General features: G+C 41.5%; 1 protein-coding gene across 10 annotated transcripts in view; it reads left to right on the top strand.

Annotated features, from left to right (window-relative positions):
- The window catches only part of COBL (cordon-bleu WH2 repeat protein), a 154,696-nt gene that overhangs the window by 16,046 nt on the left and 122,897 nt on the right, over positions 1 to 15,753 (top strand). Inside the window, exon 1 of one of the 10 annotated variants that reach the window (XM_068671103.1) lies at positions 895 to 1,051. The exons of 8 other annotated variants lie outside the window; for them this stretch is intronic. Coding sequence is in view for 1 of the 2 variants with exons in the window: in XM_068671101.1 (XP_068527202.1) it covers positions 1,275 to 1,276 (2 nt within the window). In the remaining variant the exon portion in view is untranslated. Of the gene's footprint in view, positions 1 to 894; positions 1,052 to 1,078; positions 1,277 to 15,753 lie in introns of those variants that run through there. One more of the 10 variants, XM_068671101.1, reaches the window with a different exon arrangement.

Below are 15,753 nucleotides of genomic sequence, written 5' to 3'. Positions count from 1 at the left end.
GAAGGACAGCCTGACTGCTGTGTGGGTTTTTGTATTTGGGAGTGAAGTCGTGAAATTTTCAAAAGTCCGCAAATGCAAGGAGGTTGCCGGCTGCATTTTAGTCACAAAATTAAGGGAAAAAAAATACGTGTGGAAAAGCAAGTAACATTAAAAGGGTGCCATTAGTAATCCCACAGTTACACTGTTTTCAACGCAAACATTAACAGATATAAACCACTGAGTGGCAGTAGGTCAGATGGTGACTGGATGGGACCCTAAATCGTGACTGAACACTGACTAATAAATCAGTGATGTGTGCTAGGCGGCAGCCAAGCGAGAGAATCAGAAACAAGACAGGATTGGGAGGAAAAAATTAATTGAGAGAGCTGTCAAAGAAGTGCTGTTTATTTGGGAGATGAAACTTTACTTGCTCTATGTCTTTTGCTGAAGCTTGTCTTGAGTTTTCTGTGTCCCTCACCACAGCCTGCTCCTTTGCGCCCCAACCCTGGCATACCTTTGCCCACTGCAGTACTGTGGATGCAGACATGATGAGGAGTATCTGCCTGGCTTTGTGTAAAAATGACATATTTTGTTATCCTGAAAGCCAACGATTACGTATAAATGTGCGTCTGTAAGTCCCAATTTCCGCACGTTAAAGAAAGTGTCTTTTTTTGTTTTTAAGCTTATCAATTTGGTGAAAGTGATTCAATTTTCTAGTGCACAAGCCTTTCAGGTACAAAACCAATACAGACAGGAAAATGGTATTGCCCTAGTTTATGCTGAAAGCTTTTGTGACTCCTTTTAGTCAGTCATGGAGGGAAGCGACCTTCCAGCCACTGAGTGTGACTGCGCTGACGACAGCCGTGGCATCGGCGGGGTTGCACTCGACCGAGTGAGCTCATCTTGTTCTGAGGCGCCGACTGGGATTTTTGGAATAACAACACCAAGTGAAGACTGCTCCCCCGCCTCCAAAGTCATGTCTGGACACACACATAATACTGATCTAACATACGAAGGTGCTGTGTCCTGGTCAGATCTCCTCTGCTATTTCCCTGCCAGCAGCTGACTGAAGGTGAGGAGAAAGGTCGGGCTCTGGGGCCGGCCGGGAGGTTTTGGGTGAAGGTCTCAGGAAAGGCTCCACACGTCATGAAGGTGATGCTGACGGCAGCCCCTTGTCGAGACGTAAGCCCCCCGGCTATTTCTGAGGGCTGGGGCTCTGGTTCAAGACGTTCCTGTTCTGTAGGGGATGAAGAAGAAACTTTGAAACTACCTTCTTCATCTCATGTGGTAGAGTAATGTATGTATGCAGACCATAGACTATTACTTGATTGCATGTATATACATAGGGGTGGTTTTATTACAGAGATAAAAAAGTTACTCCCTGGTAGCTTTTTTTACAGGGAAATTAAGGATTCTTTAATTGCCTTTCGGAAGGTAATTGCTTTTCCATCTTTGTACACATGACTGCAATTTAGCCTTAATGGAAAAGAAGAGTAGCTTGGTGTAAATCCTCGAGACAATGCTCCCCATTCTGATGGGGATTCAGAATGTTCCGCTGCAGAGCGGCCGTGCTGCATGAATGCACTGCCTGTTGGGAAGCAGGTGGGGTGGCAAAGAGAGGTAGCTGGGCACTTCATTGTCATCTCCATGCCAAGAGCACCACAAGCGGCTTTATTTTAACGTAATGGAATATTTTTAAAAGGATTGAGTATCTCCATCCTACAGGGGTTTAGCATGAGCCTTTGTCACAAAGACGATTCCTCAGGGAGCAGTCGAGCTGTTTCCATGTACAGTTGTACAGATTAGCTAGTTCAGTCTGGATATTTGCTTGTTTCAGTATTTTTCTAAATGACAGTTCCATGCTTTTTTTTTTTTTTTTAATATATATATGTGCCTCAGTGCTTTAAGCCAAGACTAAAATCTGCCTTTGCATTACTGCCTGTAAAGTCCTGCAGTTACTCAAACACAGAATCAATAGAGTAGTCTGCTGTTTTCTGCTGTTTTGAAGGTTTTGGATAGTGTCCGTTTTGTCATTTCCAGTGTTTAACATCAAGTCTAAATATGAGAATGGGCTGCTTGGTCTTTGCATATGAGACTATATATATGTTACAGAATTTAATTTCATTCTGCTCCCTTTCCTGAGAGCAGCATATCTCTGATGTACCTTAAGGATTCCTGAACAAAAATTATTCTCGTCACAAGCAGAACTAGATATTCAGGACCAGAGAATATGTATTTGGCCAGATTAATTTAATTTCACTTGCACCAGTTTGCAAGCTGTGGGATGGTGATATCACAAGTTATCTGTAAAGCTCAGGCTCACCCCTGTGTAATTTGGTGGCAGAGTGCTATCCATTGCATATATAGGGAAGAAGACAACCATAAACTTCACTCTGCTCATTTATATCAGTGTAAATCAGCAGTATTTCAGTGGAAATTGGTGATTTGTGAGAGTGTAGCCACTGATTTATATAAATTATAGGAATCTTAAACCTGTCTGGGCTGTACAGCATTTTAATATAAATTACAGGGTTATTTTTAAAAACCGCTATTAATACATAGAAAATGTTTATAATTTATCATAATTAAACAACTCTTTGGGGGTTGTGGGAGCTAATCTGGAAGGTCTGGCTCTTCAGCCTGAGGCTCTGGTCTTCAGCCCTTGGCTTTGCCTATGCGAGCCAGCGAGATCGGATGATTTTGCAGAGTTTGCAGACTAGACCGTGTCAGACTGGGCAGGCAGAAACCTCAACAGCACTTGGGATTAAACTGTTTACCCAGGTGTATGGCTCCATATTCTGTCAAATTCTGTCTCTTTTGAAGCTGAGGTTGAAGTAGACTCCTCCTGGGAAGTGAGAGGTTGATGTACAGTCGCTCTGAGGAGCTTTATGGCAAGACCTGGCTGGTGCATCGGAGCTGTGTCCTGTGTGAGCGGCCTGCTGCTTCCTTCGGCCTTGCTCTGGGTCCCGAGCTGCTGCAGGAGCTGGAATGCCTCACATGCAAGTTAGAGCAGCCCCTTGGAAAGCTTTAGTTGTACACCTGAAAGTGGTATACACCACCAAACCCTTTGTGTTGGGTTTGTGGTGGGAGGTGTTTTCCCTCAGTGTATGGATGCTCTGCAAATCAGGAATTGCTAGAGAAGGGCCAGGCTCAGAAACAGAGCCAGTTCACTTCTCTACGAGAAGTAAGTTTTGCAAACATAGGCACAGCAACAGATGCCCAAACAGTGTAAACCCTGCTCCTGCACAGAAAGCCCATTTCTGAGCTACCCTGCATCACACTGCTCAAGTGAGGTGCCATTTCATTATGCAGCTCTGGGGCTTCAAGGCCAAATTGCCGTACAATAACACCACACAAAATGCATCCTGGTCCACCACTCCCTTCACATAGGGGGAACAGTCTCTCACATTGCCCATCTTTGGTTTATTTATTCCTTTCTATATAATATTGTACTTAGACCCTTGTTGTGCAGTAGGCATCTGTAAGAGATGTGCAAAGGTGGTTTGTTGTTTGTTTGTTGTTTGTTTTTTCTGTTAGTAATTGTGGTGGATTTTTCTAGCTGATCCAGCTGTTGGAAAATACATTTTGAGTCCTCGTGGCTTTTGAATCCATGGGAAGAGGTGTTGCAAACTGAGGCGCAGCCCCAGAGCAAGCCATCTGGGAAGGTTTAAGCCAGCTCCAAGTTAACTGAGTTGTGCAAGTTCTGTTCTGGTTTGCTTGGCGTGGGACAGGGAGCAATAGGGTGAGGAGGAGAAGTATTCAGAAATGCTCATTAAAAGCTGCTGCAAGCCTCCGATTGGCATGGGAGCAGGCATTCCTCACCTAAAGGTGGTGTGTCCATTGCACTGCATGCAGGTCCCATGTGATGCAGGGTCCCTGACCTCCCCTGACACATTTCGTACACTTTGACCTCTGCCTTGTCCGTTGCATTCCTCCAGCTGGCTGCACCTCTCAAGCCTCCATCTGCACTTTTTGCTGAGCTGAATTACTGGTACATCCCACCTTTCCACAGCCACTGCCTTGACTCCTTTGCTTTAGAGCAAAAATTCTTTGTGCCAACCCAAAACCACTCGGCCAGGCTACGTGCCCTTCTGTTCTCAGCAGTCAGGTGTAAATAGTCTGCTGCTGTGTGCAGGGTTATTCTTGGCTAAAGTATTTCTAAGATAACACAGGTGTTGCCACATGTAAACCGCCTTCGGAGAGGAGGGCGTGAGCAGGCAGGAGCAGGGCATAAGCAAAGCATCCCATGCATTTTTGCCACACTGCGATGCCACAAAAACAGCCCAGATGAAAAGCCAGCTTGCAGAGAGATTGCTTCACAGTGTATAAATTGAGGCTTGGATCCAACAGAGATTTTTTTCCCCTTTTTTTATTTTTTTTTGTATGTGTGTGTGTCTGTGTGTCATTTCCCTTTCATGCCCTTGCTGATGGCAGACAGAGGAGCTGTTGTTGTTCAGCAGCCAAAGATTCATTGATGATCAGCTACGAATATAAATCCAACATCAAGAAAAACAAAGCAGGGCTCCAGTCCTGCAAAGGAAATGGTTTCCCTTTCATTTCCCTAGGAGGATGAATGAAGGACATGTGATAGTTCAGCAGCTGAAATTAAGCTGCTGCTTGAAGTGATTTCAGGCAAAATTCTCCCCAGGTAGATCACGTGGTTTAATGTAGCTACCTGAAAATAAAAATAACATTATACAGAAAGCAGCATAAATGCACCATCTCATTTTCTTGAGTTGTTTTAGAAAAAAACAAGTAGTGTAACTGTCTGGGTATCCATTATATTTGAAGAAACATGTACAGTGATATGCCCAAGATAATAAGAGAAGGAGATCTGTCCAAGTTTTTCACCCCCAGTTCAGTTATGATTTTCAGCTTTCAGATTTGTACCATTTACTATACGGGTCCCCCCCAGAGGCAGGTAGATACAGATATTAACTTGTAGACTGGTGCTAAAATACAGTGGCAAAAGCAAAAAGGGAGGTATTCAAAAGGGTGCTGCTGCTTATAATAAATAACTTGTGTGCTTTGCAAGCCTTAGCTCTTCAAGTAAATGGGATATGGATTTGACTGGAAGAGGTGGTTGAAAGCAGAGACTTAACAAAGGCTGTAATTTATTAGTCTTGATCTGAGCAGAGGTAAAACCACGTGGATAGTTAGCACAGGGCACCATCCAGTATTGCAGAACAGAGGGGATATTTTTTGTCCAGTGTCTCTTGGTGATACCACTGTGACAACTTTGTGATTTTATTTTCTGATGTTAAATCTTCGTATGGGACATGGTGAACAAATATCCTATCATTAACTTTTGTAAGCATTTTTTTTTTCAGTTTGAAAAAGCAAATTACACCTGCATAGTTTCATGTGGCAGCTATTCACAAGGTATAATACCAAGTTCCATGTCATTGTGTCATTTCTTAATGTCAAATTTTGGTCATAAAATTAGGAAGAAGTACAGGTTATCTCGTAGATGGTGACAGCTAGAGACTATGCACTTTATACAGAGACACAAACTTCAGGAGCGCTTCTCAACTGGGTTGTACACTGCATTTAATATGAGACCGGACTGGTAATAAGAGGGAATGTGGAGCTCACTTTGAGAAGTTAATCAGACTCAGTTTTTGTCAAGGTTGTTTTGACTGTAGCAGAACATCAGTGGCTTTTCTACAATGAAGTTATGACACAAAATATGTAAAAACATCTTTCAGTGGGATTCCTTTTTGGCTCTTGCTGATAGCTTATCCTTTACCTCATTGTCATCTGGGAGTCCTCGTTTAAGCACGTGTTGCTGTTCAGGACTTGCGTGTTCTTCACCTGCTGTGTGCTTTCATAGTGAACTCGCAGTACCACAGCGAAGAGATCTCTGGCTGTTGCTATTAAAAGCCACTTATTGCCTTTTTGAACTAATTGTGCAACAAGCCAACAGGGATCTGCAGTGTTCAAGCTGTGGATCTGACTCACAAGCAAGTGCAAAATGAATTTAGTCTATCAGAAACTGATCCACACCACTGCTGTAGCTGGTGAGAACATTATTTCTAATCTTGGGTAGATGTCAGATCTCTTTCTTTTTATTAATCTCTTTCAGCTCCTCTGCTAGTGCAGCATTAAAGCTTTTGTTACATGCAGGATCTAACAGTAATAAGTGGGAGAGAGCAGTTTGGTTCCAGGTGTCTTTAAGCACATAAAATATTAATAGACATGTATTTTTTCTTTTTCTCCGTTGAAATTCATGTTCAAGGTTGAGTGGTCTGTTAGTTTTCTGTGGCAGTACTTGGCATCAGATTGAGAGGTTATGAGAAGTCATGAATTACGACGTTGACTTCAGTTCAAGCATTGGCACTGCCAGTATGTCTCACTATACAGAACAGAGCAGAAGGTGAGTTAAGGATATTTAGCTGAGAATTAATCCCAAGATGAGTAAGTTGATGTGACAAAACAATCACAGAAAAGAAAACCAAAATGTTACCTCAGTATATAAATCAGCATGCATCATGCAATGTTAAACATTTTTCTTTTGGTGGGAACTTTGCACAAAAATACTAATAAACAGTCAGGAAGTAGGATGTACTTGTTGAGTCTTTTTCAATTAATAAATTTCTTACTCTCAGCAACATGAAATGGATGTGCCCCTTGATGCATGATCTAATCCATTATGTTGTCTGTAAATAACTGCCTCTACTTTTCTTTCTTGCTTCAAAATTGGATACTGTAGAGTAGTTATTGTATGTGCAGTAGTAGTAGAGACAGTGGACTTTTTCTTGCACACAATGACTTACTTGTGATACTGAAGATTAGCTTTCAGCAGATTACTGAATAAAGCACAGATAGGCTGGCTATCTGGCAGTACTGGGTTTTTCTGCGGATTCTGTTCAGCTGGAAGGCAGGGCATTTTAACAGTCCGCTGGCTAAGTCTGGATGGAGCATCGCTTCCATTCTTAAAAAATATTTGAAGACATAAGAGTGAGTTGTTTGGAGATGCAGGCTAAGTTGCAGAGTGACAGATTTCCTAGTATTAGCTTAAGTAAATATTTGTAGGAGGTTAGGTTCAGAGAACCCCAATTCTTAAACCTCCTGTGTGGGCAGAGCAGCAAAATCAAGTGGTTCATGCATCAAATTCTTCTGGCAGTCCCGCTGTTGATTTTTGGAGGGAGGGAGGCACATTGCTGCCCACTCCTTTTCTGTTTCCATCTTACGAAAAGGGATAGCTTGTCTACCTGTTATTAATGGCTGCAAATCGTGCTGAAAATGTAAAATGTTACTCCCCATTAGTATATGGGTAATTAATAGAAAGTGTTACAAGAATGAGTGGTCCAGTAGTAATATATAAAGTTTAATACTGAATGTTTTCAGAAGAAGGGATATATTTTGTATTGCTGGTTTCCCAGCTGGATCCCAGTTTGCACAAATACACCTTTCATACTCTCCTCTTTCTCCTGATGTTGTCTATGCAAAAGACACGATTCATGCACTACTACTGTTCTGTCCTAGGCTGCTCGGTTTGAGAGAGGTAACATTGCTGTTATTGTATCTGGGGCTTGCTGTACAGTCAGGATATGATGATTTAAAAAAATAAACGATTAGTTTCCTATTGCCTGTAAATAATCATTGCATATTATAAAATTTTCACATATGTTATTTACATTTTTTTATTGTAGATTTATTTTTTTTTAATTCTGTTGGTGTAATGACAGCTGGGATCAGTTTTAAATCTCCATACCTCATGCGTAGCTTCCTTTAATCAATTTATGTGGTTATCTTTAGAATATGAAAAAAACGAAAGCTCTGAATTTCACAGTTATTTTGACACATGGGTATTTCTTTCAAAATTACAGTTCAGTAATAGGATGTGTATGTTAAAGAGATCCCAGGAAGAGATTATTTCGTTGGTTAAATTAGAGTTATTCTATTAATTTAATGGACTATGCCAATTTACATGCCAAGGGAATTAACCACTTATAAATCTATATTTCTGTACGGGCTATTACAAAATCAAGCAGACTGTTTATTTTTAACCCTGCTTGTCCAATAAAGGCATCTGAGATGCTTGCTTGCCTTTTGTGCTTTAAGCGAATTCTTCAGTGGTGGCATAATTTGCAGTTTTATCAGAGGAAAAGAGCGTTCCCTTTTTTTGGCTCTCACACTTTTTTTTCATCATGAGCAATAAGAATGCAGTAGGTGAAATAGTGCTGAGAATAATATGGGTTTGAGTGTCCCATCTGACATGCAGGGATGGTGTGGGATACAGGAATCAGCAGCTCCTGCTGCCTGCTACATCTGGTTTTTCATTGAGATCTTGCTGCTGGTCAGCTCGGGGTTAGTGCAGCTCCCCTGGCTGCCCTGTTCATCTCACTGGACACAATTTGTTCATGGAGATGCTGTCATCTTAAAACTGTGGTTAAAAACCTTCCTGCTTTGTAGATTCATTAAAAATATTTACGAGCATCTAGAGACAAGTGTGCAATACCAATATGAGTAAATATCTTTTTTTTTTCCCATCTTTCTCTCCTTTTCATCCCTCCCAAGAGAAGCATAACATGTTTAAAAGCTTCTGAAAATAGAAGCAAAGCTGTAAACGTGAGCCATTTAAATAGAGGCATACTACGTGATGAGGTTTTGCATACCCTGTTTCTGGTGGCCATAGGAAATGATTGTGAATCTCTCTCAAATTTGGAAGGCAGCGTTCAAGTCACTGTCACTATTCTGACTCACAGGAAAAGGGTGTGAGGGTGTGAGCAGAGGAATGGCTGCAGGAGTACAGATGCATTGCCTATAGTGATGGGTACCTTTATTTCATGAATTGCTTTATTAAGACGATGTGATGTGTATGAAGAGTCCGAGTTGAGTAGGATCATCTGGTTCATGACTTTGAAGACTGTTACTGCCAACTTTTCTGTTTGAGAAGTTAGTATCTTAACTGCTTACGAACCTTATTTTAGTGGCCTGCATATGGTAGCAAGGTAATCAAAAACTTGAAACAAAAACATGGGTATGGAGTTTCATAGTTTGAACAATGAGCAGAGTCTGTCTGCCATCATCGAGATCTGTCACTACACCCCTGTAGTACAGTACTGTAAGAGGAAGTTGCAATTACCTTGTTTTAGTGGTTGAAGTAGCATTTTCTTCAGCTGGCTTTAAGAAATTGTTGTCTGTAAGCTTACATTTTGTGGTTTTGATTTCACTGGGTGCTTGGGTTTATTTTATTTCTATGTCCAGGTTTTGCAAGTTCATTTAAATGAAAGCTAGCTCTGAATGGCAAACATTAACACCTTGACAGAAGTTTGTCTTGAAGTATTTATAATAGTAAAACATTCCCGTATCACTTGTGTGCTAGATCTGAGTGAGTGAGGAAAAAAATATCAGGGCAAAAATGATAAGGAACTTTATTTTTCTTGAAATAATTAGAGATTCCATGTTGATAGGGATGACTCTTAAGGTACAGCACCAGTCAAAGCTGCAGGACAAAGGTAAGGCTGAAGTCCTCTTGCCAAAATCCTGAGGCCATGTGTAATCCAGCAGTGTTGGCCATAGAATGAGGAACTTGGCCACCTGTGTGCCACAGGTGAAGCTTCTTGTTGGCCTTCATAGTTGACTTGTCTGGTTTCATCACGCACATACCAGGCTTGGCACGGACTGAAGGTGGACTGGGTGACTCACAGGTAGATGAGCTGGCCCCAGGAGGTTTGTGTTATTTTTACTGCATAGCATTCTTGGGCTCGGCACAGACCTGGGTTTTAGTGAGATCTGCTGCTGCTGGCTTCAGCTGCTGCTGTTGGTCTGGTGACTGAATTACCTAGCACAAGCCTGCTCAGACACAGCCAGGCACTCGGACTCCTCGTGAGTCACAAGCAGCCCAGATGCTGCAGATTGACCTTGCCTTTCCACTTAGACATGTGGGCCATTATATGCACCCTTCAGATGCTCCCCCAACCAGCCACAACTCTGATGGAAAATATCTGGTAAAAGAAAATTGGAAATCTGTCGCTGTGTTTGGGCTATGTATGTCTGGCTTTTCTTCAGACTGGTTGAAGTGGAAACTCCAAAGTGGTTAAATTAATGAGCTGTGGAAGTTACTTGTTAAATAATAACAGCTGAAGCCAGCATAAGCTTTCTGTTAAGATTAGCTCTTCTTTCAACGGTGACAATGTTTGTGGATTGACAGAAATTCTCTTTTCATGCATACATGCATAATTAAAATGCAAAAGCCCATTTCTTGTCTATTCATCACCAGTTCATGTGGATAAGTTCCCTGATTTGGGGAGAGATGACTGACTGAAGTTAAAGCTAGATCGTTTTATTTTTATGAAGCTTTTTTAATGCTAACATTAATTCTATACATTGATTTTAATATCATATGCAGAGTTCTCCCCAATCCTTTTTTTGCAGCAGATACTAAGACCAGTAGTATGCAGCATACTATTTTCTCATGAATACCATGAATATAGCAAGTTTTCCTAGCTGTGTGTTTCTGTTTTAGATTTCTTATCTCTTTCCAGTGCCATATACTACTACCAGCTATGCAGACTGAGTGCATGAAAAGGGTGTGTGGAATTACTTTGTAAGCCCAACCCAGATATTTTCAATTGTTCAGACTCTTCCAAGTTTAAAAATAAGTGGTTAGACTTGTTATGTGACACCATTCATATATGTTTAATTTGGCTGTCATTTGCCAAGACTATCAACATGCCAGGTATTCAGTGAAAGATTAAACTTTTAATTCATTATTTATTTTGAGAAGCAGCAGTGGTGAAATGAAATTCTCACTCTTCTCTTGCTACCCTGTCTCTTTGGTCCTTAATCCTGCGATCAAGGAATTCTGTGATAAAATTTATCTTGCTTCTAACAGCTGTGTGGTCATGATAATTGGAGTAAGGTTGATGCATTAACAAATCTTTGCACACTGACGGAGAGATGGGACTGCTTGCCAGTAGTACTTTGACTTGTGTGTGTCTGATGCACTTGGTATGGAATTTGTATTGCTGCTTATGTCGAGCTGACACCTGTGTTGGTGTGTTAGGAGGTGCTTGCTTCCAGGCGTTCTTCTGCTGCCTGGTATGAAGCACCAAGCATACATCATGTTTGACAGCAGGGACGTGGTTTTCCTCCCTCTCAGGACAGGCAGAACATCCCTGAGCTCCATTTCTGAGCTGATGGACCTGGCATACCAACTGTGCTGACAAAACCAGCACATCCTCTGGTGGGGATTTGATGCAGACAGTATTGTCACTGAGTGACTCCGTGGTGTGTCTCTCCCTAGGTTTGCACGTGGGCAGTGATGACACAGAGATGCTTAAGGTTGTCTTATGCCTTCCGTAGTTGCACAGTAATATTTTTGGCATGCTGTAGCCTACTAGGTCAAGGTGAGGAGGAAAACAGCTTGGTCTAGAAGTTTCCTGAACACAGCCAGCTTTTGCTGGCTGATGCCATGTGCTGGTGTTGTGGTAAAAAAATTTGCCTGAGGTGAATTCGGAGGCCTGGGTCAGCGATGCTCCGCCTCAGAAGCAGCGTTTGGTGCCATCCTTCCGTAGAGCAGCAAGGGTCCTTCGGCCCACCTGGCTCAGTAGATGTCTCTCATCATTTCTTTATCTAAATTATTGTCAAGGACTATTCTGTCAGAATCGAACAGGCAGTGGAGTGAAGGCCGGTCGTTTCTTGCCTGCCTGCCCCAGCACCGGGTTAATGATTCACCCCTGGCATACGTGCCTGCGATTAGCCCTGCGTGCTGCGGCACACCTGGGCTAGCTGGGGAGCCACTGGAGGAGGAAGTTTTCTCTCCGGGTGCCAGTAAGACACTGAAAACAAAACCTGCATTAGCATAATGAATGGTAGCGGTGTTTAGGTGTAGGTCTGCCAGTACTGGAGCCACGTAACAGGACTGTATTGGGATGTGTCACGAGATTGTGTTACCCCTCTTACTTGAAGCAGAGCTATGGTAATGAGATGATTTGGAACTCGCCTCACCTCCTAGCAGCAGAGGTCTACCTTTTGTAGGTTGAATTTTGTAGGGAAAAAAATGTTTTATTTATATAAAACAGTAATTATTTGCTGCAATTTGTACTATGAAAGGAAGTGGGAGGGGGGGAAAGAACTTGTATGCACAACTTTGATAAGGCCTATACTTCAAACATGACACTCAAACAATGCTGTAGGCAAGCTTTTATGCTGGAGGTTATTACTTTTGCTTCAGGAAGAGGGGGAAAATATGCATGCTTTTTGCATATTCCAAAATAAAAGGCAGCGCTTTTTCTGGAGGGTCTGTCAGACATCCTGGAACTCTGTGTTATTTGCTGAGGGGCCAGCTCTGACTTTTGGGGAATTTGAAATGCTGTCTTTGTATCTTTCAGCTCCCTTTTCACCTCCATCTGTGCTCCTGTATTCAGTGTGGAAAGCTTCAGCATCTCAGCTTTGAAAGCAAGTCTTTTCTGTTTTGGCAGATTTCACTCAGATTTTGGTTTCCCCTGCCCTGCAGCTTCGTCTGGGTGCCATTTGTGTCAGGCTCAGCAGAAGAGAGGTCTCTGGAGGAGCTTTGCTCAGTGAGCAGCACTCAGGATTTACTTTGGGTCTGTTTGCAGCCGAGCGTCCTCTTCCCTCGTTGGGAAGAGCGGTGCCAACATCTGTCAAGTGAGCAGCTGTCAGGCCCTGGCCCGGGCAGTGCTGGCTCTGTGCTGGTAATGTCACCAATTATCACTATGCCACCGACCTTCCTATTTCAGAGGGGTGACCAGAGAGGCTGCGGTGTGGCAGCTCCCACTTCATCTTGCGTCCTCAGGTTTCCTTGACCTCCCCATCCAATTTTAGAGCCGGAAATGATACCAAGTCCTCAGGGAGGTGATGTACAATGATAGCTGTGCTTGCATTTTTCATTATTATTTTTTCTCAGTTTTCCTCATTTTTTTTTTAATTCAGCTGCAGCATGAGGTCCAGAGCTGAAGACAGTCATCCAGTGCTCCAGAAGCAGAAATCCTTTCTCTTGATTAAAAGATCATTTCTAAATGATTGTACTCATTGGTGCTTGTATTTGGTATATGTACCTTGTGCCGTTTCTAGTGTGTCTATGGAAATTCATCTTAGAAGGTTGTCTAATATATCCTGCTTCTTACATGGGTTTTGTAGGCTGTGCTGCGATTGCAGCTAGCTCAGGCACGTCTACATAAACTTGCTGTCGCTGCTGTGATGCCCCCTCACTACTTGCAGAACAGCCTCAAGCATGTTTGTGTTGGGTTATCTCTGAGTAGCATTTAACCTCTACAGTGGTAGGTACCTTTGCTCTCCTAATGGGATTTTCATATAAAACATGCAGTATATTCCCATGGCTTCTCGTCTGCTGCAGGGCAGTGATTCAAAGTCTTTGTTTTGCCCTGTGACATCCATAATGGCATCATCTGTCTCCTGTGTCCTGAGCCAGTGCCTCACATCCATAAAACATCCAAATTATTCAACCTTGGTTGGAATGTGTGCGATAAAGAGAGGAGGGTATTTGGCTCTTTCCCCTCTGATTTGATACTCTGGGGGTGGGTTGGCACGCCTGTGCTTTGATTTATTAAGATCTTCAGAGTGCGCTTTAGTTTAGGTTGATACCACATCCCTTTTTGTTTAGAGATTTAAAATCTATTAATGAATATGCCTAAAGGATACATTAAAAATAATTTTAAATGGAAACTAACCAAACAAATGGATTTTGCTGACTTCTAAAAATCACGAAAATATTTCTGGTCTTGATAAATGAAGATCAAACTTCAGAGCACTACTTCGCAGCTGTTTGGTATTGTAAGTTTATTTACATTAACTTAGCATTTGCAGTTCTTTTTTCAATCAGACTTTCTGTTTTTATATTAATGTAAGTCTTTTACACTGGAGTTAAGGTTGGAGTAGGATTTGTTACTTGACAGTTAAGTTTTACTTAAGTTTACTTAGTTTACTTAAGTTTTGTTACTTTATAATTAAGATTTACTAAATAGAAAATATTCAAATCTCAGTTCAAACTAAGAAATACTAGATTCCTGTGTTATTTGGGAAGGACAGAATATCTTAAAACCGAAAGAAAAATATATTTGTGTGGTTTTGTTTGTTTGTTTGTTTGTTTTTTATAAGAAATTTTATTAAGTGAATCAGCTCCAGGAAAATACGTAGAAAATCGGCTGAAGCAGTGGGATTTTCTAGTAAAAGTAACTGTGTCATCCCATAAATATGGTGTCTGACAATAGTTAAGACTGTTATGTTGAAGTGGAGCGTTTCCTTATCTCATTGACACTGCATGTTTGCTTCATTAACATTTTTTTAATATACTGATGTATGTGATTTTCTTACTATGTGCTGGAGTGTGAATTAAGAACAAATTATAAATGCTAATTAAGAAGATGATTAAAGGAGCAAGGAATGTATTGGCATTTCTGATTTTTACTCCTTTCAAGTGAATGTAGAGTATCTTACAAAAATGCATCATTAGACCTTTGAGCGGATTTGTTCTTGCTCTAGAGAGCAGCTTGCTGGCCCTGTAGTTCTGGTGCTGCCTTCTTCTGGGACATGTAGTGCTTTACAGAGTTGAGATTTGCAGAATAATTTTAAATAAAAAGGGGATAGATTCAATCTTTGGTGTTCTAATCTGGGCAATGCAAAGTAAGCGCATTGTCTCCTTGCTTCTCCTCCAGTGTGTCAGCAGATCTAGATTTGGAATACGTAGAATTGCCCACTGGATGAGAATGCAGCCTGCCCCCAAGAAATGTGGTGTACAGTCAGCGTGACAAGACCACAAGTGCTTCTTCGAGGGCAAGGAAATTTGGCAGGAAACATAGAGGCCATAGAGAAGCAGACCATTGGTTTCATTCTGCAAAAAGCTAAACTCCCTCACTGCCACTGCCAGGGTGTTTTGGTAGGATCTGATTCAGCAAGGGTGAATGGGTGAGATGAACTTCAGCAGCATATTTCTGGAGCACTGTCATTAAATGAGAAATGATGATCTCTCAGCAAATGATTGTGTGCATTAACATTTACCACAGATGCATATATTTAAGCAGGTAATCAATCATTCTAAATACTTCTTCCCCATCTGCACGTCAGCTGAATGCTTTTTTAAGGGTGTTCCTGGTTGCAAAAGGCATCAGAAGGAGTATTATCCTACAGTAATGTCAGTGATTATCCACTGAAGTGTCCACTTGTAAGCATATATAAAACTAGGAATTATCACGGTAAATCACAAAAGATGTCTTTCTCATTTTCCCCTTGTCTTTCAAAATTATTCCATCTTCTCTATCCCTTGTAAACAGACAAAGCATTTTATTACAGCAGGGCCCTAATCTACAGTCTTCAAGCCTTGAGAGAGCAATTTTCAGTAGATGGTAGTGAGGTAAGAGCTCTGCGGGCACGAAGATAGAGCACAGTTCAGTGTGCGTTTAATCATCAATGTACTGCATATGCATGTGGAAGTTGTATCTCAGTCGATGATACTAGTCACCACAGGAGAGTTTGTAAATCAGTGTTGCTAGGCAATAAACTTCTATTATTTGTTTAAACAACCTTATTGAAAGTGATTGTTGATAAGAAAAGATTAAGAAAGGACAACCATACTGAAATCCACATAGCACTTGTGTCTTCAGAGGACATAGCTTGAAGCGTGAGTATTTCTGAGCAAGTCCCAGGTTTGCATAATCACATCTGTAGTCTTTGACCCAACTAGAAACAAATTATCTTCCCATTGCTTTTTTTGTTTTGCTATTTATAAACATGATTGATGAGCACTCACGTAATTATTTGGTTATTGAAATCCATCAAACTAATACA

The sequence above is a fragment of the Anas acuta genome, chromosome 2 (genome assembly GCF_963932015.1).
Source record: "Anas acuta chromosome 2, bAnaAcu1.1, whole genome shotgun sequence".
Taxonomy (NCBI): domain Eukaryota; kingdom Metazoa; phylum Chordata; class Aves; order Anseriformes; family Anatidae; genus Anas; species Anas acuta.
Note: the sequence above shows the minus strand (reverse complement) of the source record. Positions and strands in the feature narration are given on the sequence as shown.